The sequence below is a fragment of the Homarus americanus genome, unplaced genomic scaffold (assembly GCF_018991925.1).
Source record: "Homarus americanus isolate GMGI-L3 unplaced genomic scaffold, GMGI_Hamer_2.0 scaffold46842, whole genome shotgun sequence".
NCBI classification, from domain to species: Eukaryota; Metazoa; Arthropoda; class Malacostraca; order Decapoda; family Nephropidae; genus Homarus; species Homarus americanus.
The window spans coordinates 167,791-193,641 of NW_024729010.1; the positions used below are offsets into that span (position 1 = coordinate 167,791).

Below are 25,851 nucleotides of genomic sequence, written 5' to 3' on the forward strand. Positions count from 1 at the left end.
GGCAACACTGGGGAGGGGTAGGGTTGGCAACACTGGGGAGGGGAGAGAGGGTAGGTTGGCAACACTGGGGGAGGAGGGGTAGGTTGGCAACACTGGGGAGGGGTAGGTTGCTGGGGGAGGGGTAGGGTTGGCAACACTGGGGAGGGTAAGGTTAGCAACACTGGGGAGGGTAGGGTTGGCAACACTGGGGAGGGGTAGGTTAGCAACACTGGGGGAGGGGAGGTTGGCAACACTGGGGGAGGGGTAAGGTTGGCAACACTGGGGAGAGATGGGTTGGCAACACTGGGGGGGGTAGGTTGGCAACACTGGGGAGGGGTAGGGTTAACACTGGGGAGGGGAGGTTGGCAACACTGGGGAGGAGGGAGGGTTGGCAACACTGGGAGGGGTAGGGTTGGCAACACTGGGGAGGGTAGGGTTGGCAACACTGGGGGAGGGGGTGGGGTTGGCAACACTGGGGGAGGGGTAGGTTGTTGTCATCACCATCATGCCATTACTGAACCCCGATATAACTTTAAGCATCTCCCATACAGTAAGTCTTAAATAAATCTGTAAACTTACTTCTGTGTGTTGAGAGATACTGGGCGGCGGTGGTCAGGTATCGTAGCCTCTGTCAATATGCTGTCACTTTCAGTCCACTAAATGTATCGACATGTACAGAGTGACTGTCTCTTACCGCTGTATCTCGCCAGGGGGCGACCTTTCCTGCCTCCACATCCCCGAGGTGACTGCTATCTCTCCTGTACCAGCAGCACCCGGCTAGGGGCATCTCCCTGGCGAAAGCTTAGACCTGTGGGTGGGTGCTGGGGAGGGTATAGCGGGGTGGGTAGTGGTGGAAGGCGGTAGTAGGGAATGGTGTGGGTGGATCATGGGGACGGGGGTTATGTTCGATGGGGTGGGTGGGTGGGGTTGGAGGGATGTAGAGATGAAGCGGGGTTTGATGGTAAGAGTGGATAGGGGTTACGGGAAGGTGGGGGTGAGAGTAGACTAGATAGGGGTTGGAGGGGTAGATGAGGGTGGGGGGTTGAGAAGAATGTAGAAGGTGGGGGTAAGGTATCTCTCTTACCTCTACGTCGTTTTAGCCTGCACAAGGCCCCCCCCTCCCCAGTTGCCCTGTTATCCCTGAGCATCAGATTATGTAAATGTTTTTGTCGTTGGTTAAAGATGACCTGGAAGCCGGCGGGGGAGTTCCAGGCTGTGGCACTAATAGCTACAACCCAGGAACCTGGAACCTTGAGGCTTAGGGAGGGTCAGGCTCCTAGGATCAGCTGGAGAATTAATGGCAGTCTTATGGCGGGGATTTTCAGGGGGCTTAGATGAGGGGCTCGTGGTGGTTTTATAGTAGGACTTGTAACTGTGGTAGTGGGTAACTACGGCCGTGTAAAGCTCGGGTGGGTGGACCTGCTGGACCTGTTGTCACACGTCGCTGGGGATCAAGTTCTGGGGTAACTGGCAGTCATACAGGAAGGTTACTTGGTGTGCACGACGAAGGGTTTAGAAGGTGTTGTGTTGATGATCCTGGAGTCAGCTGTGTTGCTCCGTGGTGGTGAAGATTATGGTATATTTGAATCCACTTACAAGAGGCATCATGGGGATGTTCCAATAGTGTAAGGCTGGAGGAGATTCAGGTTAGACGGAATGAAAGAAAATGCGAAGCAAGTTAAAAGTTTAACCCTGAGGATTATGCAGATTCAAGTTAGGCTTCAAAAATGAACTTAAAAATCCGAGACTTAAGGTAAATAGTTACTGAATTTCCTAGATAGTAAATTCTATAATTCTGAGCCTAAATAGTTTAGTAACCCCGAAGCAGAGAGTTTGGAAAGCGTTGAACAGGAGCTTCTGGTGTATGGTTAACAACCTCGGGTGTATTGTAGTGGCCATGTGCGTCTGTCTGTCTGTCGTGGACGGTACTGACTCGAAGACAGTAGTTTCAGATAGTCTTGCCTACTTCTCTACCTGTCGACCTACCGAAACGCGTCACTACCACAGCTAAACCTCCTCCTCATCGTCTGTCGTCCGCCTTTACTAAAATAATAATTCTTTAGTTTCTCCGTAATTTTCAACATATTTGACTTCCCAAAACATCAAATTTAGAAGTCAACTGTTGCTGACTGAGAGTGCTGTATTCCCTGCTCGTGGTACTTGTCGTGTTCATCATGACGCAATGGGAGTTAAGAGGAGTCCAGGAGGCGCAGTTGGTGCTCCCGAGGACACCGCCGTCAGGGTAGTAGAGGCTGTCAAGGTGCCAGAGTTTTACTTCATTACTTGGTTGTTTCCACTGAAGCAACACTCAAGCTACGTCAATACTGTAGACCTTGTGAGCCGCCTGCTGCATCTGCCCCTCACACTCTCCACCCCTCACACTCTCCCACTCCTCACATTCTCCCTCCCTCACACACTCTTCTTACCCCCCCCTCCCCTTAACATTCATCCTTTCTCTTTTTTCTTTTTTTATCGTTTATGTTTTCCTGTACACGTTCACTCTTCCCTCTGTTTACTGTATGTTTCTGCACCAGTTTATTCCTCCCTTTATCTGTCATTTACTCTGCTTGTGGAACGCCCTCGTCTTTCCTTTCGTCTTTCATGATAAAAACCAGACGGCAGTATACTTACCCTACCCTCCTACCTACCCTACCTCCCTCCCCTACCTCCTACCTCCCCCCCTCCCTCCCACTCCTACCCTACCTACCTACCCACCACCCTACACTACACTCCCTACCCTACCCTACCCTACCCTACCCTACCCTACCCTTTACTATAGACACAGAACTATCATTAAAACACGAAGAGGAAGTTTTTTTTAAGTCATACATGTGTCTTATTAATTTAGGATAAGCCAAAAAATGTACGTGATTGGTGCTTGAAGCCAGTGTGTGGGTCTAAGTGGTCTTTCCTGGGACTCAACGTTAGTTCGATACTGTTTCGTAGATGTATATATATATAAAGCGAGAGAGAGAGAGAGAGTTCATTGAGTGACAGTGAATCTCTCTCTCTCTCTCTCTCTCTCTCTCTCTCTCTCTCTCCCATTGTGTTGCTGTTAGTACTTCATTTCCTTTTTCCTTCACCTTTTGAATTCTCCCTCTCCTTCCTCTTCCTCTTCCTCTTCCTCCTTCCTCGACCCTCTTCCTCTTCCTCCTTCCTCGACCTCCTTCCTCTTCCCTCCTTCCTCTTCCCCTTCCTCTCCTTTCCTCCATTCTCCCTCTCCCTTTCTTTCCTCCCCTGTATCGTGTCATAGAAAGTTCGTGGAAGCCGTAATTAACTTGAGCTATACCTGTGTTGTTTTACCATTGGTCTCTCAGCGCAGGTAAACAATAATGTACTCATAGGGTTAAATCATTGCACTGAAGAGGTTAATTTATCGTACTCAAGGGGTTTGAAGTCATCGTACTCAAGGGGTTTGAAGTCATCAGCGAAAACTTTATATAATTTGTATAAATCTTCAGAACTTTCAAAGTGGAATTTTGTTTAAGTTGTTTTATCCTTTATAAGTTAAATAAGGTCATGGTTATGTTGGTAGCTTGTGTGGGTACGTATTTCTTGCCCACTTACCTACTATTCATCCTACCCACATAAGTCACAACATACCCACAGAACTTAACTATTACTTAACCATATAACCTACCCACTACCTACCCACATCTACCCACACGACGTACCCACCCCATCTTAACTGTGTGAATGGGAAAAGCAACAAGGTTAAGATGAATCACTCTGTCGACCAATCATCATTCAGAGTAAGGGTGTGGAGGATGGAAGGTGATAATGAGAGAGAGGAGAGGAGAGAATAGGGGAGAAATATAGAAGAAGGAAAGAGAGAGAGAATTATGATAGGTAAATAAATGGAAGGGTAGAAGAGATAGAGAAGGAGGAAGAGACAAAGAAGGATAATAAAAACCAATTACAGAAAAAGGAGGTGGAGACAGAGAAAGATCAATAGAGAGAAGAGAGAGAATTATAGAAAAGGGGGAGATACAGTGAAAGAATCAAGAGAGCAAAAGAGAGAGGAAAAAAGAAAGAAAGAGGAACTAGTTTAAGATATTCAATACAGATGAATAATATTGAAAACATAAAAGAAGTCCCATAACACAGACGACTCGTAGCAATAACTAAAATACATTCTTACTAACCTAACCTAACCTAACCTAACCTACTGTCGTTCGGGCTGCCAGAGAGCTGTAAGAAAATGAACAAATCTTTTAATGACTTTCCTGTTTCATTGTAAAATTCACCCAAGTTAGTTTCTTCTTAGGTCGTAATTCTCTCTCCAGCCAAGAGGGAATGGTGGTGAAAACTATAAGGAAGATACAAGGGAAAGTGTGCATATCGAACAAGGGAAACAGGTCTTTTATTTATTTACAACCTGTGGTACCTGGGTGTCGTTTTTGTCTCCTGTATTAGGTGTTGGTATTTTGTCAATTGTATTACTTAGGTTTTAGGATTTTCTTCGTTGTATTACTTGGAGTTTTGAGTTTTATCCATTGGTTTTTGGGGGAGGGAGGATTTGTCCACTGTATTATTTGGAGTTTGGGTTGTGTTCTCCAATTGAAATTTGTCTGATGGCATTTCTCCAGACGATTTTGGGTCCGATCAGGAACATTTTGTCAGAACCAAGACTAGGAATACACAGTGACGTTCTCCCAAGTACAATATCAGCGTCTTGAAACAGAACGTCAGCATCTTGAATTAGGACGTCAGCATCTTGAAGTAGAACGTCAGTGTCAAAAGGAAACGTCAGTCTTCATAAATTAGAACGTCAGCATCTTGAAGTAGAATGAGACCGCCTTGAACGATCAGAGTCGACCTGTATTATAAAGGGAATGAGGAAGTGAAGGTTAAAGAAGAATGATGTAGTATATGCAAAGAATGTGTGTGATGGTGAAGGTTGTAGGTAGAGTGAGGTGAGGGTGGAACTGATTGAGAGGGAGGCGATGTGATGGATGAGAGGCTGAAGGTAGAGTTGATGGCTGGTAGAGGGGGAAGCAAACAGACGTGTGTGAAGGATTGATAAGAGTCGGCGAATAAGTCGTTGTGTGAGATTAATTGAATTGGTGAGTGAGTGAGTCATTTGAGATCGATGCTTCGAACACTCTTCAGGATTATGATATATTTTACCCTTAAACTGGAGCTGGAAAATACGCCTTGTTGATCCATCGGAGCTATGAAACGAAAATTGTGACCCAGATGGTGTCAAAAGCATGTTAAGACTCTACCGTATCCAGAGTCGAGAGAGAGAGACAAAATTTAACTTCAGCTACGATTCTTCGAGACCCCGGCAGTGTTGACATCCGCTCGCCCTACTGTCAGCTCGTCACTATCCTTATCCTCAGGTCAAACTATTGATCAAAACTTCCTTCATTTCTTTCTTCATTTCTCCTCCCTTGTCATCTCACCAGAATCTCCCCATTTCATGAAGAATTTGATAACACAATACCTTCAGTGCTTCGCTATTGTGCCTTCAGTCCATCAGATAGAGTAAATTGCATTTATAAAAAGTAAAACGAAATATAGAAGTCTTTGGATTTTTACGGTTAGGTTTAGATAAATTTGTTGTCGTTCATTGTCGATACTTGAGAATGGATGTTGAGCTGTGGAAAGGTTTGATACGGGTTGTTTACGGGTTTCTGCTGATAAAATTACGCCATTAAGTTTGTTTTAGGTCCTGTTTCCAAATTGGCTGTTCTTTCGTGCTCCGGAGTTCTTCTTGACGATGACTTAACCCTTTAGGACGATGATTTAACCCCTTTAGGACGATGATTTAACCCCCTTTATGACGATGACTTAACCCTTTTAGGACGATGATTTAACCCCTTTATGACGATGATTTGACCCCTTTATGACGATTGATTTACTTAGGACGATGATTTAACCTTTATGACGATGACTTAACCTTTTTACATTGGCCCTTATGACGATGATTTAACCCCTTCAGGACGATGATTTAACCCTTCAGGACGATGATCTTTCCTTTATGACGATGATTTAACCCTTTATGACGATGATTTAACCCTTTAGGACGATGATAGAACCCCTTTAGGACGATGACTTAAGAACCCCCTCAGGATGATGACTTAACAACCCCTCAGGACGATGACTTCAACCTCAGGACGATGACTTCAACCCCCTCAGGACGATGACTTCCAACCCCTCAGGACGATGACTTAACAACCCCCAGGACAATGACTTAACAACCCCTCAGGACGATGACTTCACCCCCTAGGACGATGACTACAACCCCCTCAGGACGATGACTTAACAACCCCCTCAGGACGATGACTTAACAACCCCTCAGGACGATGACAACCCCCTCAGGACGATGACTTAACAACCCCTCAGGACGATGACTTAACAACCCCTCAGGACGATGACAACAACCCCCTCAGGACGATGACTTAACACCCCTCAGGACGATGACTTAACAACCCCTCAGGACGATGACTTAACAACCCCTCAGGACGATGACAACAACCTCAGTACGATGACTTAACAACCCCTCAGGACGATGACAACAACCCCTCGTGACTTAAACCCCTCAGGACGATGACAACAACCCCTCAGGACGTGATCTCCATAAAACACACCTTTAACCATCTTCCCCAAGGGAGTTAAATACCTAATCTAATCACTATTAACAGGGGATTAACACACTAAGGACCTAATAAAACCTGTGGGATTTTAGTCAGTGGAGGAAAAATATAGTTGGTAGGATTCTCGTCCGGTGAGGTGAGGGAGGAGGTGTCTGACGCGAGGCTGTGTGGTGGAGGTGAAAGCGAGTGTGGTAGGAGACCCCATTTGCAGCCTGCTGTTTCCCAAGCCTGCTTTTTTTCTCTCTCTCTCTCCTCTCTCTCAATGGGGTAGAGTGTATGGGTTTGTGTGTGTTTTTTTCGGTTTTTAGTGTTTGTAACGGGAAAGAAGAGATTAGTATTTTGTATGTGTTTTTACGTAAGCACGGAAGACTGCCCACCAATAACCAGGCGTGTATAGGGGCTGGCCTTGTGGCCCAACACCCAGGCGTGTATAGGGGCGTGGTCTTGGGACCACCAACACCCGGCGTGTATAGGGGCGTGGTCTTGTGACCACCAACACCCAGGCGTGTATAGAGTGTGTGACCGCCAACAAGCGTGTATAGAGGGAGTGGTCGTGACCGCCAACACCTAGGCGTGTATAGAGGTGGTCTTGTGACCAAAACCCAGGCGTGTATAGAGGCGTGGTCTTGTGACCACCAACACCCAGGCGTGTGGGGGCGTGGTCTTGCCCACCAACACCCAGGCGTGTATAGAGGGCGTGGTCTTGTGACCAGCACCCAGGCGTGTATGAGGCGTGGTCTTGTGACCGCCAAACCGAGGCGTGTATAGAGGGCGTGGTCTTGTGACCACCAACACCCAGGCAGAGGCGTGGTGCGGCCACCAACACCCAGGCGTGTATAGAGGCGTGGTCTTGTGACCGCCAACACCCAGGCGTGTATAGAGGGCGTGGTCTTGTGACCACCAACACAGGCGTGTATAGGGCGTGGTCTTGTGACCACCAACACCCAGGCGTGTATAGAGGGCGTGGTCTTGCCGCCAACACCCAGGCGTGTATAGAGGGCGGGTCTTGTCAGCCAACACCCAGGCGTGTATAGAGGGGCGTGGTCTTGTGACCACCAACACCCAGGCGTGTATAGAGGGCGTGGTCTTGTGACCGCCAACACCCAGGCGTGTATAGAGGCGTGGTCTTGTGACCACCAACACAGGCGTGTATAGAGGGCGTGGTCTTGTGACCACCAACACCCAGGCGTGTATAGAGGGCGTGGTCTTGTGACCGCCAACACCCAGGCGTGTATAGAGGGCGTGGTCTTGTGACACCAACACCCAGGCGTGTATAGGGGCGTGGTCTTGTGACCCAAACACAGGCGTGTATAGAGGGCGTGGTGTGCGTACGCAACACAGGCGTGTATAGAGGGCGTGGTGTGACCGCCAACACCTAGCCGTATATAGAGGGCGTGGGTCTTGTGACCGCCAACACCGAGGCGTGTATAGAGGGCGTGGCGACTTTCGGCAGGCCAGGGTTATATATGACTTCTATCTACCATTATTGGATGATAAATGTACGCTGTGTGTCTGGCGACTACTGTATGACTTAGCCACAGGGCCGCCACCACATCTGGCCCGAATAGACACCTGCCATTTCACACATTTGGCCACCACGCACCTGTCCCACCACGCACCTGTCCCACCACATACTGCACCACACGGCCATAGAAACATCAGGCTCACCACATACCTGGGCCACCACACATCTGGCCTTAAGAGACACCTGGCCACCACACACATGTCCCATCACGCACCTGGTCATAACAAACGTCTGGCCCACCCCACACACCTGGGCCACCACACACCTGCCCCTCGGCTACTCTTATTAAGCTTGTTGATACATAATGATACCTGGTGATACATATTGTTACCTGATAGATAGGTGTAAAGAGAGAGAGAGCATAATACAAGAATCATTCGTTTCCATCTGTTTTGTTTTTCTTCACTGAAGATACTTTCAAGAGTTATGGTGTGTGTGTGTGTGTGTGTGTGTGTGTGTGTGTGTGTGTGTGTGTGTGTTGTGTGTGTGTGTGTGTGTGTGTGTGTGTGTGTGTGTGTGTGTGTGTGTGTGTGTGTGTGTGTGTGTGTGTGTGTGTGTGTGTGTGTGTGTGTGTGTGTGTGTGTGTGTGTGTGTGTGTGTGTGTGTGTGTGTGTGTGTGTGTGTGTGTGTGTGTGTGTGTGTGTGTGTGTGTGTGTGTGTGTGTGTGTGTGTGTGTGTGTGTGTGTGTGTGTGTGTGTGTGTGTGTGTGTGTGTGTTGTGTGTGTGTGTGTGTGTGTGTGTGTGTGTGTGTGTGTGTGTGTGTGTGTGTGTGTGTGTGTGTGTGTGTGTGTGTGTGTGTGTGTGTGTGTGTGTGTGTGTGTGTGTGTGTGTGTGTGTGTGTGTGTGTGTGTGTGTGTGTGTGTGTGTGTGTGTGTGTGTGTGTGTGTGTGTGTGTGTGTGTGTGTGTGTGTGTGTGTGTGTGTGTGTGTGTGTGTGTGTGTGTGTGTGTGTGTGTGCCTCGAAGTCTGTGCTGCCTCCACTATCAAAACACTCGACCCTTCAGTCAAAAGACCTTCTTTTCCCTTCTCTTCCCTCCCTCCGTCTTCTTCTCTCCCTCTTGTCCTCTCCCATTCCTTAATAGCCCTTTTTCCTCCCCTCCCCCCTCTTCCCTCCTCTTCCTCCCCCCTCCTTTCCTCCCCCCTCCCCTTTCCTCCCCTCTCTTTTCCTTCCCCCTCCCCTCTCTTTCTTCCTCCCCTTCCCCCTCCCCCTCTCCCTCCCCTCCCCTCCTGGATGCTGTTCTCTACCATACATTACCTCTCTTCAACAACTAAGGCCTTTGAGCACGTATTCTAGGACAGTATAATACACTCGTCATCAAAGGTAAAAAAAGTAAGACTAATATACCTGTGGTTGAGGTGCAAGTCAGGAGGCAGCAGTTTAGCTGAGAGGTGCCTTGAGGCCACAGGAGGCAAGGAGCGGCTGGTTGAGGCGGTAATGTGGCCTCTGATAATTAAAGACTCCTACCGTGATATATCCTCGTAACTAATAAGAATACACGTAATTGCCTAAGTTAAAACACATGTAGAGTATAATATGATTTTGAATTTACACAGACTCCAATTATATATGATGCTTTCCCTTGGCATGTGTTAGGTGGTATAAATAACGTGTAGAATGTGTAGCCTAGATTACAACATTCAGCAATGACCTTAACCTTTGACCTTCTGAAAATTAAATTGATTCTTTGTTGTTCTGTGTGTGTAATTCCGCAATGCAAATACGCACTTCAGTATACTGCATAGGCCACACACGTCACATTAACACACACACACACACACACACACACACACACACACACACACACACACACACACATACACACACACATACCACTAAGCACAATAAAGCCTCGTGTGTGGGAAGCGCCGCGGAAGCTCGTCACTAATTACTCAACAAGGGGACTGGAGCGAGGCGGAGCTACCAGACACTAACGACCCTACTGATGATGGCGGCCTAACGAGCATCTCCACGAGTCCTTTGTCCCCTCAACCCCTTCCCCTCTTTCCCCCTCCCCGGCTTGGCACCTTCCCTTTGTGGGCCCCGTCCATCCTGGCACTGTGGTGGCACCCTCCACACACACACACACCTCCTTCTCCTCCCCCATCTAGCAATCCTTTCACACCTGTCTCTGGTGTTCGCTGTCGTTCGCCATTGTTTTCTACCACTCCTGTCTCCCTCTAACACCTACTGTACACGTCTCCCCTCTGTAACACCCACACCCGCCCGTCTCCCTCTATAACACCCACACCGCCCGTCTCCCTCTGTAACACCCACACCGCCCGTCTCCCTCTGTAACACCCACGCGTCTCCCTCTGTAACCCACACACGCCGCGTCTCCCCCTCTAACACCCACACGTCTCCCTCTGTAACACCCACACACGCCCGTCTCCCTCTGTAACACCCACCCCTCCCGTCTCCCCTCAGCAACACCCCCGTCCTCCCCCTCTGTCCACCCACACACGCTCTCCCTCTGTAACACCCACACACGCCCGTCTCCCTCTGTAACACTCACACACGCCCGTGTCCCCTCTCTATAACACCACACACGCCCGTCTCCTCTGTAACACCCACACACGCCGTCTCCCTCTGTAACCCCCACGCCTGTCCCTCTGTAACACCCACACGCCGTCCCTCTCTGTAACACCCACACACGCCCGTCTCCCTCTATAACACCCACACACGCCCGTCTCCCCTCTGTAACACCCACACACGCCCGTCTCCCCTCTATAACACCCACACGCCCGTCTCCCCTCTGTAACACCCACACACCGCCCGTCTCCCTCATAACACCCACACACGCCCGTCCCCTCTCTGTAACACCCACACATGCTCCCCTCACCTGTCAGACCTCTCTTATCATCATGTTTTCTCTCCATTCACTTCTGTCATGTCAGTTATCCTTTCTTGTTTCCTTCTCATCTTCCTTCTTTTCCTCTTCTCCGTACACTTGTTTTCCTCTCTTATATTTCCTTATCTTTCTTATTTCTTCTTTCTCTCTCTATTTTCTGTCTTTTTTCTTATCCTGCTGTCTTCTTGTTCTCTTAAAATTTCTCCTTTTTTTTTTGCCTCTGTTTCCTCTCCTTTTCTGTCTCATTATTGCTCTTCTCCTGTTTGTCTTCCCATCCTTTTTTCTCTCTCTCTCTCTCTCTCTCTCTCTCTCTCTCTCTCTCTCTCTCTCTCTCTCTCTCTCTCTCTCTCTCCTCTCTCTCTCTGTCTCTCTCTCTCTCTCTCTCCACACTAAACACCCATTCACTCATCGGTATGGGTTCCTGCAGGCGTGGGTGTAGTTCCTACGGGCGTGTATAGACTCCTGCTGGCTTTACTAGAGCCTCTTAGCGGGTCGTAGGCGGGGTGACGTGGGCGTTGGTGAATGATAGTGGGGTGGTGGGCGAGGATTCATGGCAACGGGGTCATGGGCGAAGGGTCGTGGGCTAAATTAATCCCTGGAATAAATTGTCGCAGGTGATAAAGCAGGAGGGTAGGGCCCAGGTATGGGGTGAACCAAACACCTGTTATTTACATTAATTTAGATGTCCGTGCTCAACCAGGTGTCGCTCCCCTCCCTCCCTCCCTCCCTGCATAGCATGTGTTTTATTACCTTCTCTCACTCTTTTCTTCTCCTTCTCTCACTCTTTTTCTCCTTCTCTCCTCTTTTCTCCTTCTCTCACTCTTATCTCATTCTCTCACTCTTTCTTCTCCTTCTCTCTCTTCTTTCTCTTTGCACTCTTCTTCTTCTTCTCTCACTCTTTTCTCCTTCTCTCACTCTTCCTTCTCCTTCTCTCACTCTTTCTCCTTCTCACCTTCCTTCTCTCACTCTTTCTCCTTCTCTCCTCTTTTCTCCTTCTCTCCTCTTCCTTCTCCTTCTCTCACTCTTTTCTTCTCCTTCTCTCACTCTTCTCCTTCTCTCACTCTTTTCTCCTTCTCTCACTCTTTTCTCCTTCTCTCACTCTTTTCTCCTTCTCTCACTCTTCCTTCTCCTTCTCTCACTCTTTTCTTCTCCTTCTCTCACTTTTCTCCTTCTCTCCTCTTTTCTCCTTCTCCTCTTTTTCTCATTCTCTCACTCTTCTTCTCCTTCTACTCTTTCTCCCTTCTCTCACTCTTCTTTCTCCTTCTCTCTCTTCTTTTCTCCTTCTCTCACTCTTTTCTCCTTCTCTCACTCTTCCTTCTCCTTCTCTCACTCATTTCTTCTCCTTCTCACTCTACTTCTCCTTCTCTCACTCTTTTCTCCTTCTCTCCCTCTACTTCTCCTTCTCTCCTCTTCTTCTCCTTCTCTCACTCTTTTCTCATTCTCTCCTCTTCTCCTTCTCTCACTCTTTTCTCCTTCTCTCCTCTTCCTTCTCCTTCTCTCCATCTTTTCTCCTTCTCTCACTCTTCCCTTCTCCTTCTCTCCTCATTTCTTCTTCGCTCACTCTTCTTCTTCTCTCACTCTTTTCTCCTTCTCTCCTCTTCCTTCTCCTTCTCTCTCTTCCTTCTCCTTCTCTCAATCTTTTCTTCTCCTCTCACTCTTTTTCTCTCCTTCTCTCACTCTTTTCTCCTTCTCTCCTCATTTCTTCTCCTTCGCTCCTCTTCTTCTCCTTCTCTCCTCTTTTCTCCTTCTCTCCTCTCCTTCTCCTTCTCTCAATTTTCTCCTTCTCTCACTCTTTTCTCCTTCTCTCCTCTTCCTTCTCCTTCTCTCTCCTCTTTCTTCTCCTCTCTCCTCTTTCTCCTTCTCTCCTCTTTTCTCCTTCTCTCCACTCATTTCTTCTCCTTCGCTCACTCTTCTTCTCCTTCTCTCACTCTTTTCTCCTTCTCTCCTCTTCCTTCTCCTCTCCTCTTTTCTCCTTCTCTCACTCTTCCTTCTCCCTTCTCTCACTCTTTTCTCCTTCTCTCTCCTCTTCCTTTTTCCTTCTCACTCATTTCTTCTCCTTCGCTCCTCATCTTCTTCTCTCACTCTTCCTTCTCCTCTCACTCTTCCTTCTCCTCTCCACTCTTTTCTCCTTCTCTCACTCTTCCTTTTCCTTCTCTCACTCATTTCTTCTCCTTCGCTCACTCTTCTTCTTCTCTCCTCTTCCTTCTCCTCTCCTCTTTTCTCCTTCTCTCACTCTTCCTTCTCCTCTCACTCTTTTCTCCTTCTCTACTCTTCCTTCTCCTTCTCTCACTCTTTTCTTCTCCTTCTCTCACTCTTTTCTTCTCTTTCTCTCACTCTTCTTCTCCTTCTCTCACTCTTTCTCCATCTGTCTCCTCCACACCGTCTCCTATTAGCTGTAGGAGATAAGACGTCCCAGTGTAGCCAACGCGAAATGGAACCTTTTTCTCTGAGCATTGTGGCTGCTACTCTGCCTCAGCTCCCTGGTCCTTTAGTTTGGTCTGGGTGCTGTAGTTTGGTCCTGTAGTTTGGTCTGGGTGCTGTAGTTTGGTCCTGTAGTTTGGTCTGGGTGCTGTAGTTTGGTCTGTAGTTTGGTCTGGGTGCTGTAGTTTGGTCCTGTAGTTTGGTCTGGGTGCTGTAGTTTGGTCCTGTAGTTTGGTCTGGGTGCTGTAGTTTGGTCTGTAGTTTGGTCTGGGTGCTGTAGTTTGGTCCTGTAGTTTGGTCTGGGTGCTGTAGTTTGGTCTGGGTTTTTGGTGTCCTGTAGTTTGGTCTGGTGCTGTAGTTTGGTCCTGTAGTTTGGTCTGGGTGCTTAGTTTGGTCCTGTAGTTTGGTCTGGGTGCTGTAGTTTGGTCCTGTAGTTTGGTCTGGGTGCTGTAGTTTGGTCCTGTAGTTTGGTCTGGGTGCTGTAGTTGGTCCTGTAGTTTGGTCTGGTGCTGTAGTTTGGTCTGGGTTCTATAGTTTGGTCCTGTAGTTTGGTCTGGGTGCTGTAGTTTGGTCCTGTGTTTGGTCTGGGTGCTGTAGTTTGGTCCTGTAGTTTGGTCTGGGTGCTGTAGTTTGGTCTGGGTGCTATAGTTTGGTCCTGTAGTTTGGTCTGGGTGCTGTAGTTTGGTCCTGTAGTTTGGTCTGGGTGCTGTAGTTTGGTCCTGTAGTTTGGTCTGGGTGCTGTAGTTTGGTCTGGTGCTATAGTTTGGTCCTGTAGTTTGTCTGGGTCCTGTAGTTTGGTTTGGGTTGGTCTGGATGCTGTAGTTTGGTCTGGGTTGGTCTTGGTCCTGTAGTTTGGTCTGGGTTAGTCTGGGTCCTGTAGTTTGGTCTGGGTTGGTCTGAATGCTGTAGTTTGGTCTGGGTTGGTCTGGGTCCTGTAGTTTGGTCTGGATTGGTCTGGGTCCCGTAGTTTGGTCTGGGTTAGTCTGGGTCCTGTAGTTTGGTCTGGGTTGGTCTGAATGCTGTAGTTTGGTCTGGGTTGGTCTGGGTCCTGTAGTTTGGTCTGGATTGGTCTGGGTCCGTAGTTTGGTCTGGTTGGTCTGAATGCCGTAGTTTGGTCTGGGTTGGTCTGGGTCCTGTAGTTTGGTGGATTGGTCTGGGTCCGTAGTTTGGTCTGGGTTGGTCTGAATGCTGTAGTTTGGTCTGGGTTGGTCTGGGTCCTGTAGTTTGGTCTGGATTGGTCTGGGTCCTGGTTTGGTCTGGGTTGGTCTGGGTCCTGTAGTTTGGTCTGGATTGGTCTGGGTCCGTAGTTTGGTCTGGGTTGGTCTGGGTCCTGTAGTTTGGTCTGGGTTGGTCTGAATGCTGTAGTTTGGTCTGGGTTGGTCGGGTCCTGTAGTTTGGTCTGGATTGGTCTGGGTCCGTAGTTTGGTCTGGGTTGGTCTGGGTCCTGTAGTTTGGTCTGGATTGGTCTGGGTCCCGTAGTTTGGTCTGGGTTGGTCTGGGTCCTGTAGTTTGGTCTGGATTGGTCTGGGTCCGTAGTTTGGTCTGGGTTGGTCTGGGTCCTGTAGTTTGGTCTGGATTGGTCTGGGTCCGTAGTTTGGTCTGGGTGGTCTGGGTCCTGTAGTTTGGTCTGGGTTGGTCTGAATGCTGTAGTTTGGTCTGGGTTGGTCTGGGTCCTGTAGTTTGGTCTGGTTGGTCTGGGTCCGTAGTTTGGTCTGGGTTGGTCTGGGTCCTGTAGTTTGGTCTGGATTGGTCTGGGTCCCTGTTTGGTCTGGGTTGGTCTGGGTCCTGTAGTTTGGTCTGGTTGGTCTGGGTCCCGTAGTTTGGTCTGGGTTGGTCTGGTCCTGTAGTTTGGTCTGGATTGGTCTGGGTCCAGTTTGGTCTGGGTTGGTCTGGGTCCTGTAGTTTGGTCTGGTTTTGAATAGTTTTGTTGTTTCATTATTGTTGTTTTTTTTTATTTTTGTATTTGATGTGATAGTAGATCTTGTACAGTAGATGGTGGTGGTTGTGGTGGTTGTGGTTGTTGTTGGTAGGTGGTGGTGGTTGTTGTTGATAGGTGGTGGATGGTGGTTGTTGTTGATAAGTAGTGGTGGTTGTTGTTGATAGGTAGTGGTGGTTGTTGTCATTGTTGTTGATAGGTGGTGGGTTTGATAGGTGGTGGTGGTTGGTGGTGGTGGTTGTTGTTGATGGGGAGTGGTGGTTGTTGTCATTGTTGTTGATAGGTGGTGGTTGTTGTTGTTGATAGGTGGTGGTGGTTGTTGTCATTGTTGTTGAATGGTGGTTGTTGTTGAAGGTGGTGGTGGTTGTTGTCATTGTTGTTGATAGGTGGTGGTTGTTGTCATTGTTGTTGATAGGTGGTGGTTGTTGTTGTTGTTGATAGGTGGTGGTGGTTGTTGTCATTGTTGTTGATAGGTGGTGGTTGTTGTCATTGTTGTTGATGGGTGGTGGTTGTTGTTGTTGATGGGTGGTGGTGGTTGTTGTCATTGTTGTTGGATAGGTGGTGGTTGTTGTTGTTGATAGGTGGTCGTGTTTGTTGTCATTGTGGTTGTTGTTGATAGGTTGTGGTTGTTGTTGAAAGGTGGTGGTGGTTGTTGTCATTGTTGTTGATAGGTGGTCGTGTTTGTTGTCATTGTGGTTGTTGTTGAAAGGTGGTGGTGGTTGTTGAAAGGTGGTGGTGGTTGTTGTCATTGATGTTATCGTCATTTTTATACAATATATTGATGTTTTTATTCTTTAATTACTCTTTCTTTGCCTTTCGTCAATTTCCTCTGCAGGTAAAATTTCCCAAAGAATAATATTTTTTTCATATTATTCCTTCCGAGAATATTGTCATCAAATCCTTCATATACAAGTATAGTACAGGATCCAACATGTCTAATGGTAGTAAGATTATTAGTTTTGTCTCGTTCCCTTTGTCTTGCGATAAAAGACTATAATTGAGTCCACAAAAATTTACATTAAGAATTACAGTCCACTAAAACTATTTATCACTAGATCTAATTATGACAAAGTTTCAATCTCATTTTTTTATTTATTTGTTTTATATAAATTCGCTTTAGTTGTGTATATTATAGTGAGTCAACAATTAAATATGTATTTTTTTTTTATATCTTCATTGTAAGATTCTGTGACTTGAAAACTATTGTATGTTCCTGGGATAAAGTTTGTCTAGCGTGTGTTTTTATTACCTTCTCACTCTTTCTTCTCCTTCTCTCACTCTTTTCTTCTCCTTCTCTCACTCTTTTCTTCTCCTTCTCTCACTCTATATTCTTTAGGGCATCTCACACAACTTGCCTCCAGCCGCCATTGTCTGTGTGTGTGTGTGTGTGTGTGTGTGTGTGTGTGTGTGTGTGTGTGTGTGTGTGTGTCAGGCTGACTCCCTTCTCTTATTGACATCAGTAATCCACCTGCCCCTCTTCCATCCATCATTTTTCCTCTCCTTATTCCCCTTTTATTGGTAGATTTATGTGGTTCTCCTCGACGATGCAAAGTGAAATCGAGTCATCAGAAAATACTTTGCAGAGAACCAATTTGTTATCTCTCTCTCTCTCTCTCTCTCTCTCTCTCTCTCTCTCTCAAACGAGCGAGAAAGAATGGAAATAAACGAAAGCAACAGAGACGAGAAGAGTGTAGTAAAAAGATAAAGAGAAAAGAGAGAGAAATTTAGCAAGTATCGGATGCTGTAAAGAAGGAAAGAGAGGGACACACACAAAGAGACAGAGAGAGAGAGAGAGAGAGAGAGAGAGAGAGAAAAGTGCTGCAGGAAGTAAATCTGGGAACCTAAGCCTAGGATCTCACGCGACAGTAACCATTAAAAGTATAATTTGTTGATAGATGGTTCGAGGCTTTCCCGCCCTTGTTTGATCCACGCTACCCATTTGTTGTGTAAACCTGTGATGTAGCTCTCTCTCTCTCTCTCTCTCTCTCTCTCTCTCTCTCTCTCCTTATAAGCCTCACGCTCCAGATTGTCAACACACTTACGTACCTCTATGGAAACTCGGCATTGGGTGTGCCAACTTGACAATAACAGCTGACTGGCACTCTCTGTGTGTGTGCTGGTTGAGGTATACCTATGAAACTTGTCCGGGTTCTATCAAAACATCTCCTTGCCCCTTGTGAGAGGAAATGAGAAGGGAGGGGGGAGAGGGGAGAGGCAGTGTAGAAGGAAGAGGGGAAGGAGGAAGGGACGACATGACAGGAGAAGCGTGATAAGAGGATGGACAGAGGAAGACAGATAAGAAGGTAACAACACACCAATAACTTATCAGATCATATGAGAAACGAATATGGATGTTCGTCGGTCTATAAACTCTTTAACTCACACGTACGGTAGGAACGAGTGGCGGAGAAGATCTGGTAAAACACTTATAAGAACGTGTAGGGGCACCTTAGGAACGTTTTGAAGACTCGGGGAACGTGTATGATCAGAACGAGTGGAAAGGGGTGGTGGTTCTGGTAATGCACTAATAACGTGTTAAGGACGGCATAAGAACCTAGTAAGGCATCCAGAATCGTGTATGAATAGTTTAAGAACGTACTAAAGGCGCCAGGAACGTGTATGGACAGTGTAAGAACGTCAGCTTCCCAAATCCCTCAAGGAAGGAACTGAGATGAGGTGGCGCAGGGAAAGATGTAAACACGCTGGGTCACTCGCATTAATCCTCATCTGCAGGTTTAACATGGTAGGGGTGTGGTGGCTCTCCCTCGCCTGCTGTTCATTTATATTTGTTACTTGACTGTATTAATAACTAGTCTCCCTCTCTCCCCCTCCTTCCCTCCCCCTCCCCTCTATCCCTCTCACTTCCTCCATCCCTCTCACTTCCTCCCTAACTTCCTTCCCCCTCCCTCAATCCTCCCTCCCTTAACTTCCTTCTCCTCTTTCCTTCCCCTCCTCCCTCCCTAATCCTTTGTAGCTTGTTATGCAACCCTGAGAACAGGCCTGGAGGGGTATGTGTGTGTATATACTGCTAGTGTTTAGTGTGTGGGAGGAGGATTTTTCAGTGTATGTTGATGCTCGTATGGGTTTAATGTGAGTAAGTGATGTGTGTGCGTACGTAAGTGTGTACACATGCGAGAGAGAGAACCGTGTTTACCTGTGAGTGTGTGTGAACGGGGAAGTACTATACTGTAACACGATAGCAATAAAACCTGAGAACATCTTGCAGGAACTGCTGATAGCGCGCGCGCCACTCTTTCCCTCCTGCCCTCCCCTCACAGTCTCTCCTTCCTTCCTCCCTCCTCCTCCCTCCACCCCCTCCCTCACAGTTCCCCCCTCCTCCTCCCCTCCCCCCTCCCTCCCCCTCCAGCCCTCCCTCACAGTTCTCCCCCTTAACCACCCCCATCCACCCCTCCCATAACCCACCAAAGCTCCCTCCCTCCTTCCCATACACCAAAGCTCCCTCCCTCCTCCCTCCTCCCACCTTCCCCCCTCCTTCCCCACACTCAGTCCCCCTCCTCCCTCTCCCACCTTCCCTTCCTCTTTCCCATACACTCACAGTTCCCCCTCCGTTCTCACGCCACAGGACACTAATCACTCCCCTTCTCTCTCCTCACAGGGTTCCTCAACACCAACGAGAACCCTTACCTGCGCTCCATCACCAATTATGGCCTCATGGACCAGATCGCGGCGCTGCACTGGCTCAAGGAGAACATCGCCGAGTTTGGTGGAGATCCTGAGAACGTCACCATCTTCGGCCACGGCACCGGGGCGGCCTGCATCAACTTCCTCATGACCTCGAAAGCCGTGCCCAAGAGTGAGTGCTCTCTCTCTCTCTCTCTCTCTCTGTCTCTCTCTGTCTCTCTCTCTCTCTCTCTCTCTCTCTTATAGCGTTTATTATTATTATTATTATTATTATTATTATTATTATTATTATTATTGTTACGACTACTGTGGTGATGCTGTGTATTATGAAACAACAGCGGTAAACCTGCAGATAGACATTTGGGGTCTTCTTGTAGTGAAGACCTTAACAAAACAAAGCTATTAACAGCAGTAGGAGAGAGAGGAGTGTTTCCTTCTGGCTCCGCTGCCGCTTGTTTGTAATTGATAGATATATGGATATTTATTCGGGATAAACAGTATATTATTACCTTTAGTATTTCATTTAGTTTTGTTTTAGTTATTTTTTTTTTCAATATTTCATTTATAGTTTATGATTTTTTTTCTCTTTTTCTCAACTTTTTAACTCTTGATATGTTTCTTTTAGTATTTCTTTTAATATTCAGAATTTAGTTTAGCATTTCGGATAGTTTCTTTTAAGTCTAGTTATTTTAACATTTTCCGTTACATCATGAACATTCTAGATATTTTTAACATTATTTGTCTTTTAACATTCCAATCATCTTTGTTTTATTTACTGAATATAATTTGCTTATTGTTTGTATGTATGTCTTGTTTTGTAACTTTTGATATTGATTTACGAAAAGGAAAAAAAAAACACCCACAAATAATATATATATAATATAAACTATATATTTTACCCGGTAGAGGAAATTCTTTTATGGTGTGGTTTCCGGCAGCCATAACTTGTTTACCGAAAATCGGTTTATACTCCAGTAATCCTCCTCCCCCCACCCACTCACCCCACCCACCACCTCACCCACTCACCCCCACCCACTCACCTCACCCACTCCACACTCACTCACCCCCACCCCTCCCACCCCACCCCCTACCCTGAAGTAAGCGAGTAATTGGAGTTAATATTCTTTGAGAAAAAAAAATACGTTATATATTCTACAAATTATATAAAATCGGACGAAAGAAATAGGAAATATGTTTTTATTTATTTCCGACAGGTATGTATAAAGAATAGGTCGACATTAATAGGAGGTTGCTGAAAAAATGCCCCAGGGTTCCGATAATGCTGAGGATGCCAGTCAAGGCTTCTCTGACTGCCAAAAATGCCCCAGGGTTCCGATATGCTGAGAATGCCAGTCAAGGCTTCTCTGACTGCCAAAAAATGCCGAAAAATGCCAGTCAAGGCTTTTCTGACTGCCAAAAAATGCCCCAGGGTTCCGATAATGCTGAGGATGCCAGTCAAGGCTTCTCTGACTGCCAAAAAATCCCCCAGGGTTCCGATATTGCTGAACTGAATCCACTTGTAGACTCGGAACTGACCGGAGTTTCCCTTAGCACACCACACAGCATTCTTGTAAACACCATCGCCTTCCGCTCGTCTTTTGTTTACATACTGTTTTTAAGTCTGTTGTTTTCGTCACCTTCTGTCAATTGTTTTTGTCACCTTCTGTCTATTGTTTTCGTCACCTTTCTATTGTTTTCGTCACCTTCTGTCTATTGTTTTCGTCGCCTGTCTATTGTTTTCGTCTCCGATCTATTGTTTTCCTCACCTGCTGTTGTTTCGTCACTTGTCTGTTTTCGTCACCTTCTGTCCATTGTTTTCATCACCTGTCTATTGTTTTCGTCACCTGTCTACTGTTTTCGTCACCTGTCTATTGTTTTCGTCACCTATCCATTGTTTTCTTGACCGTTATTGATCAATCTTCTAATCTTATCGTCTTTCTTTCATCAATCTTTTATTTACTGTTTTCATCTCTGTCTTTGATCAAACATCTCCCGTATGTTCTTTTCATCTTTTTTCTTGGATCAATTATCCTTTTATCTACTTTTACATCACTTATATTGATCTAACTCCTCTTATCTACTCTTCCGTCTTTTACCAAACATCATGTATTTCTTCTTAATTATCTTAACATCGCGTCAATTTATATAAGTAAAACAAAACAATTAAGACTCCATCCCTTCTCACTCTGAATCCCATTTTCTCTAATTAGTGACGAAGATTCTCACCAGATGGCGGGGTCGGCGGCGGTGATGGCCTAGTCTTGACACTTTTGAGAAGCCTATTTAAACCCCTTCTCTTTCTCCTCTCCATCTTACTACTTTGGTAATTTAATTAATTAGGAAAGTTAAGGGAGTGTCAGGTATGCGCCTGAGCCACCGCCAAGACAACGTGCATTAAACTGATGGGATGATCACTCCTTGGGTGGCTTAAGACCCTCCGAGGGTACACGTGGGTTATGACGGTATAAAGGTGTGGGACCATTAGTTTATGTGGCTTATGGTGATGGTATAGTGTGTGTTGTCATATGTGGGTTATGAAAGTATATAGAACAGTGGTGTCATATGTGGGTTATGCCAGTATAAGAGCATGTGGTGTCATGTTATCCACTGTAGTACGAGTTTGTTAAATAATTCAGTGACAGTACCAATTTATACGAGATCACTATATAATGGATACCACATTTATCAACACAAACACGAGTATTTTGTGGTGTGTGGTGAGGCATTGTAGTACATCCTGGTGTGAGTTAGAGGTTCACATACACCAGCGTCATTCATTCATCCTTCCACTGTTCAAATTTTATCTCTTTCTATTTACTTCTTTGCTGGTTAATGTTTCTTCAAAACCATTCTCCTTTTATTTACTAGTTGTCTTTTTTATGTTTAATTTTCTTAGGTTCAAAACATCGTGACTATTTTTTTTCCCTTAGGACGCGACTCGAAGGCTGAAGCGAATCATTCCTGATTTTTGTGAGGGTCCTGCATTGTTTACATTTGTCTGGCTGGGGGATAGGGACGTATTATAAATTTTACATTTTACTTTTTAAGAATTTCAGTTCATCTACTCTATCACTGGAATTTAATAATGGGAATGAGAGGATAAGAATGTAGTGATCTTTTTTTTCCGTTTTTGTTTACCTCAAGAAATAATTTCATATCAACTTATCTGGTCACTGGAATTTAGTACAAACAAAACACACACACACACACACACACACAGAAAGTTTTTATGTCTGTACAGAAAGTTCTATGTCTCGTATTTGTTTTATTATTTACGAACTAGTTTAATTACTAACATTGTTTCGCGTTTAATGACCTTAATTGTTGAGGCGCAGAGCTGAAATAACATTATAACATCAACGTCAGACCGTGTCCTTCAGAAGTACCGTCAGCTGTTCCACATCAAACACTCGGTAGTAAAGGGAAAAGAACTCATTTCTTTTGTCATTACTATAGCTTCACTCCCAGAAATTAAGATAAACTGAAGCCTTTAGCGTGAGGGGAGAGGAGGGGGAGGGGAGAGGAGGGGAAGATTATGTTTTGGTAATTTTCTTATTTCCATTCTCCCGATACCACTCTATCCCTCTCTCCTCCCCCTTGATCCCCTCTTCTCTCCCCTCCCCTTCGATCGATCCCTCTCTCTTGCTCCTCTTCTCTCATCTTCTATCCCTCCTTCCCTCCCTCCCTCTCTTCCTTCCTTCCTTCCCTCTCCCCCTCCCTTCCTCCCTCCCTCTCCCCACTCCTCCCTCCCCATTCCTCCCTCTCCCCCACTCCTCCTCCCCCATTCCTCCCTCCCCTACTCCCACTTTCTCTCCAACTCCTTTCGAGGTGTTGCGTGTGTCCTTAGGTTTAGAGTTAAGTTACTCCCAGACTTAATATACCTGAGCTGATGAATATGATGACCTAACCTTTACCTGATGACGATGATGACCTGAAAACGAGGAAGACGTGATGACGAAGAGGGGGGGAGAGGGGGGCAGGTGAGCCACGCATCTCGGTCAATTAACAGTAATTGGATGGTCGTTTGCACCTCCAGGGATCAGGTAAGTGAGGGAGCAAGCTGCCAATATAGTTAATTAACTCACTAACTACCTGCGCTCCACATTGGCCCCCGGAGAGGCTACCTTTTTTTCCCCCTGATGCTCGTAAAGGCTTCGTTTATATATTAACACACTTAGTTAGATATACAGTATATATATATATATAGTGTTTTTATAAGTAAGTGTTTTTAAGTGTGTTAGGTTAGGTTACTTTATAGTTGAGGAAGAGAAGGTGATCAAGTGCAGTGCCGGACACGCTGGTTTCTTGTACCTGTATATCAAAGGCTTATGAATTACTGTACTACACCCACTTCTATGAGATATTATTTTGTTCAATGAATTTCTTCCTCTCTCTGCCAACTCTCGCTGCCATGTAATACAGAATAATTAGTTTAGCTACACATTACACTAGTTAATATTTTCACTAGTTACTATATTTCAAGAGATATTAGAAAACAAAGTTAACCAAGACGCGTTCATTGGGTGAGTTATGCCACAGCTAAAAAACATTCCTTTCGCTGTAAAACTTCCCGCAGCCAGGTCTGGGAGGGCGGGAGGGAAGTGTGCTGACTAAACTCGGTCCTGCCAGAAAATAAAAATCAATCTTCAAAAAAAAAAAAAAGTGAATAGAAAGGAAAGAAAAATAAAGAATGAGAACGGACCCGGTAAAGCCTGGCGCGTTATATACAAAATAAAAGTCAAATTCGCTTTGTCGACCGAAAAACAAAAAACTGGAGCAGTTTCCCGTAAACACAAAAAACCCACGCTGAAAACCCTTGACTCTGAAAATACGCAAATGCATAAACAGACGAAAATAATTATGTAACAAAAGATTACAAATTGTTGTTGCTGTATATTTTTCTTGTGGAGTTAAGAAAAAAATTACAGTTATTCTAGTTTTTTCACATAGTTAATGAGGTGTGTTGTTGTTGTTGTTTTCTGTTTCTCTGTGAGGGAGAATTGTTCTATTTTAATACTTTTTGTTATTCATAATATTATCTCACCAGGTAATAGTTTAATCACACACACACACACACACACACACACCTGGGCTTCAATAACAGTATCGTGCCACATCTGACCCCCTGAATTGAAGTCAACACGACCCGAGCGTGTTTTAAACCGAGGGGGAGGGAGGTGGGGGGGATGACCTCAGCGGGTGATTTAATCCAACCAAACCAACCATAACGTTCTGACAATGTGTTCGACTTTGGCTGACATTAGGTTGACCTCGAGCATATCCGAAGGGCGGAAATAAATGGCTCTGCACTGTCGTGGTTGATCCCTTAGATAAAGATATAAAAAAAGTTCCCATCTGGTTGACTAATAGTAAATGTGGTTGACGACGACTTATAAATGTGGTTGACGACGACTTATAAATGTGGTTAACGACGACTTTTTATATGTGGTTGGGATGAATTAACGGTTCATTAATTTTTATGGTTGATTAATCTGCTTTTCACTATTGACTGACAACTTTCCTACCACCGTGAATACCGAGTTTGTCACACTATATTGGCCTGAGGATTACTACTGCTGGTGACCCACTCATCCCTCCAACACACACGGGCGAGAGAGAAAGTTCTATTCTGTTTCTGACGTTTTAATCAATAAGGATTTAAAACAAGAGTGGACATACAGGATTTATAAATGGCGTTTGTTTTTGTGGTGACGTAAAGATTGTGTGTGTGTGTGTGTGTGTGTGTGTGTGTGTGTGTGTGTGTGTGTGTGTGTGTGTGTGTGTGTGTGTGTGTGTGTGTGTGTGTGTGTGTGTGTGTGTGTGTGTTGTGTGTGTGTATGTGTGTGTGTGTGTGTGTGTGTGTGTGTGTGTGTGTGTGTGTGTGTGTGTGTGTGTGTGTGTGTGTGTGTGTGTGTGTGTGTGTGTGTGTGTGTGTGTGTGTGTGTGTGTGTGTGTGTGTGTGTGTGTGTGTGTGTGTGTGTGTGTGTGTGTGTGTGTGTGTGTGTGTGTGTGTGTGTGTGTGTGTGTGTGTGTGTGTGTGTGTGTGTGTGTGTGTGTGTGTGTGTGTGTGTGTGTGTGTGTGTGTGTGTGTGTGTGTGTGTGTGTGTGTGTGTGTGTGTGTGTGTGTGTGTGTGTGTGTGTGTGTGGCATTTATCTGTGTCTGTCTATAGGGCCAAACGTTATCTTTAAGGTAACTCCTGAATAATATACTGTAGGAAATACACTTCTGTTTGGAGTAATTAGGGCAAATTGTGGTGATGTTGGTAGTAGTGATGGTGGCAGGATGTGGTTGGAATAATAGTAGTGGTGGAAGAAAGTGGTTGGGTTAGTGATGGTGGTAGTGGAGATGATAGTGGGAGGAAGTGGATGGGCCAGAGGTGTTGGCAGCAGTGGTGTTGGCAGCAGTGGTAGGAAGAAGTGCTGGGTCAGTATAGGTAGTGATGGCAAGGGTGGTGGTAGGGGTGGTGGCAGAGGTAGTGATGGTGGTAGTAGTAAGAAATAGTTGACTAGTATATGTAGTAGTGGTGGTGGCAAAAGTGATGGGCTGGTATAGCTAGTGGTGATGGCGGTGGCATGGGTGGTGGTGGTGGCGGTGGCATGGGTGGTGGTGGTGGTGGCGGTGGCATGGGTGGTGGTGGTGGCAGCCAGACAGAGTGGTGGTTGTAGCCAGCATGTGCAGGTCTCTCCTACTTTACCTGACCCTCTACACTATTTACTGCTTATTACGACCTGCTCAACGATGCTGACGCCAGGGAGATTATTGCCTAAATTCTTGTGTGTTTTTGTAAAGAGAAGAGTGAATTAATTTTTGTATTTGTGTACCTGAGGTGTTTTTGTTCAAGTATTTTCTACCTGAGGTGTTTTTATTCAAGTATTTGTCGACCTGAGGTGTTTTTAT

At 46.0% G+C, this 25,851-nt stretch overlaps 1 protein-coding gene across 1 annotated transcript in view; it reads left to right on the forward strand.

The window, feature by feature from the left end:
* The window catches only part of LOC121866283 (neuroligin-2-like), a gene marked incomplete at its 3' end in the record, with an annotated part of 107,488 nt that overhangs the window by 74,454 nt on the left and 7,183 nt on the right, over positions 1-25,851 (forward strand). The window contains exon 4 of the mRNA XM_042365901.1: positions 18,928-19,125. Within this exon, the coding sequence (XP_042221835.1) occupies positions 18,928-19,125 (198 nt within the window). The remainder of the gene's footprint in view (positions 1-18,927; positions 19,126-25,851) is intronic.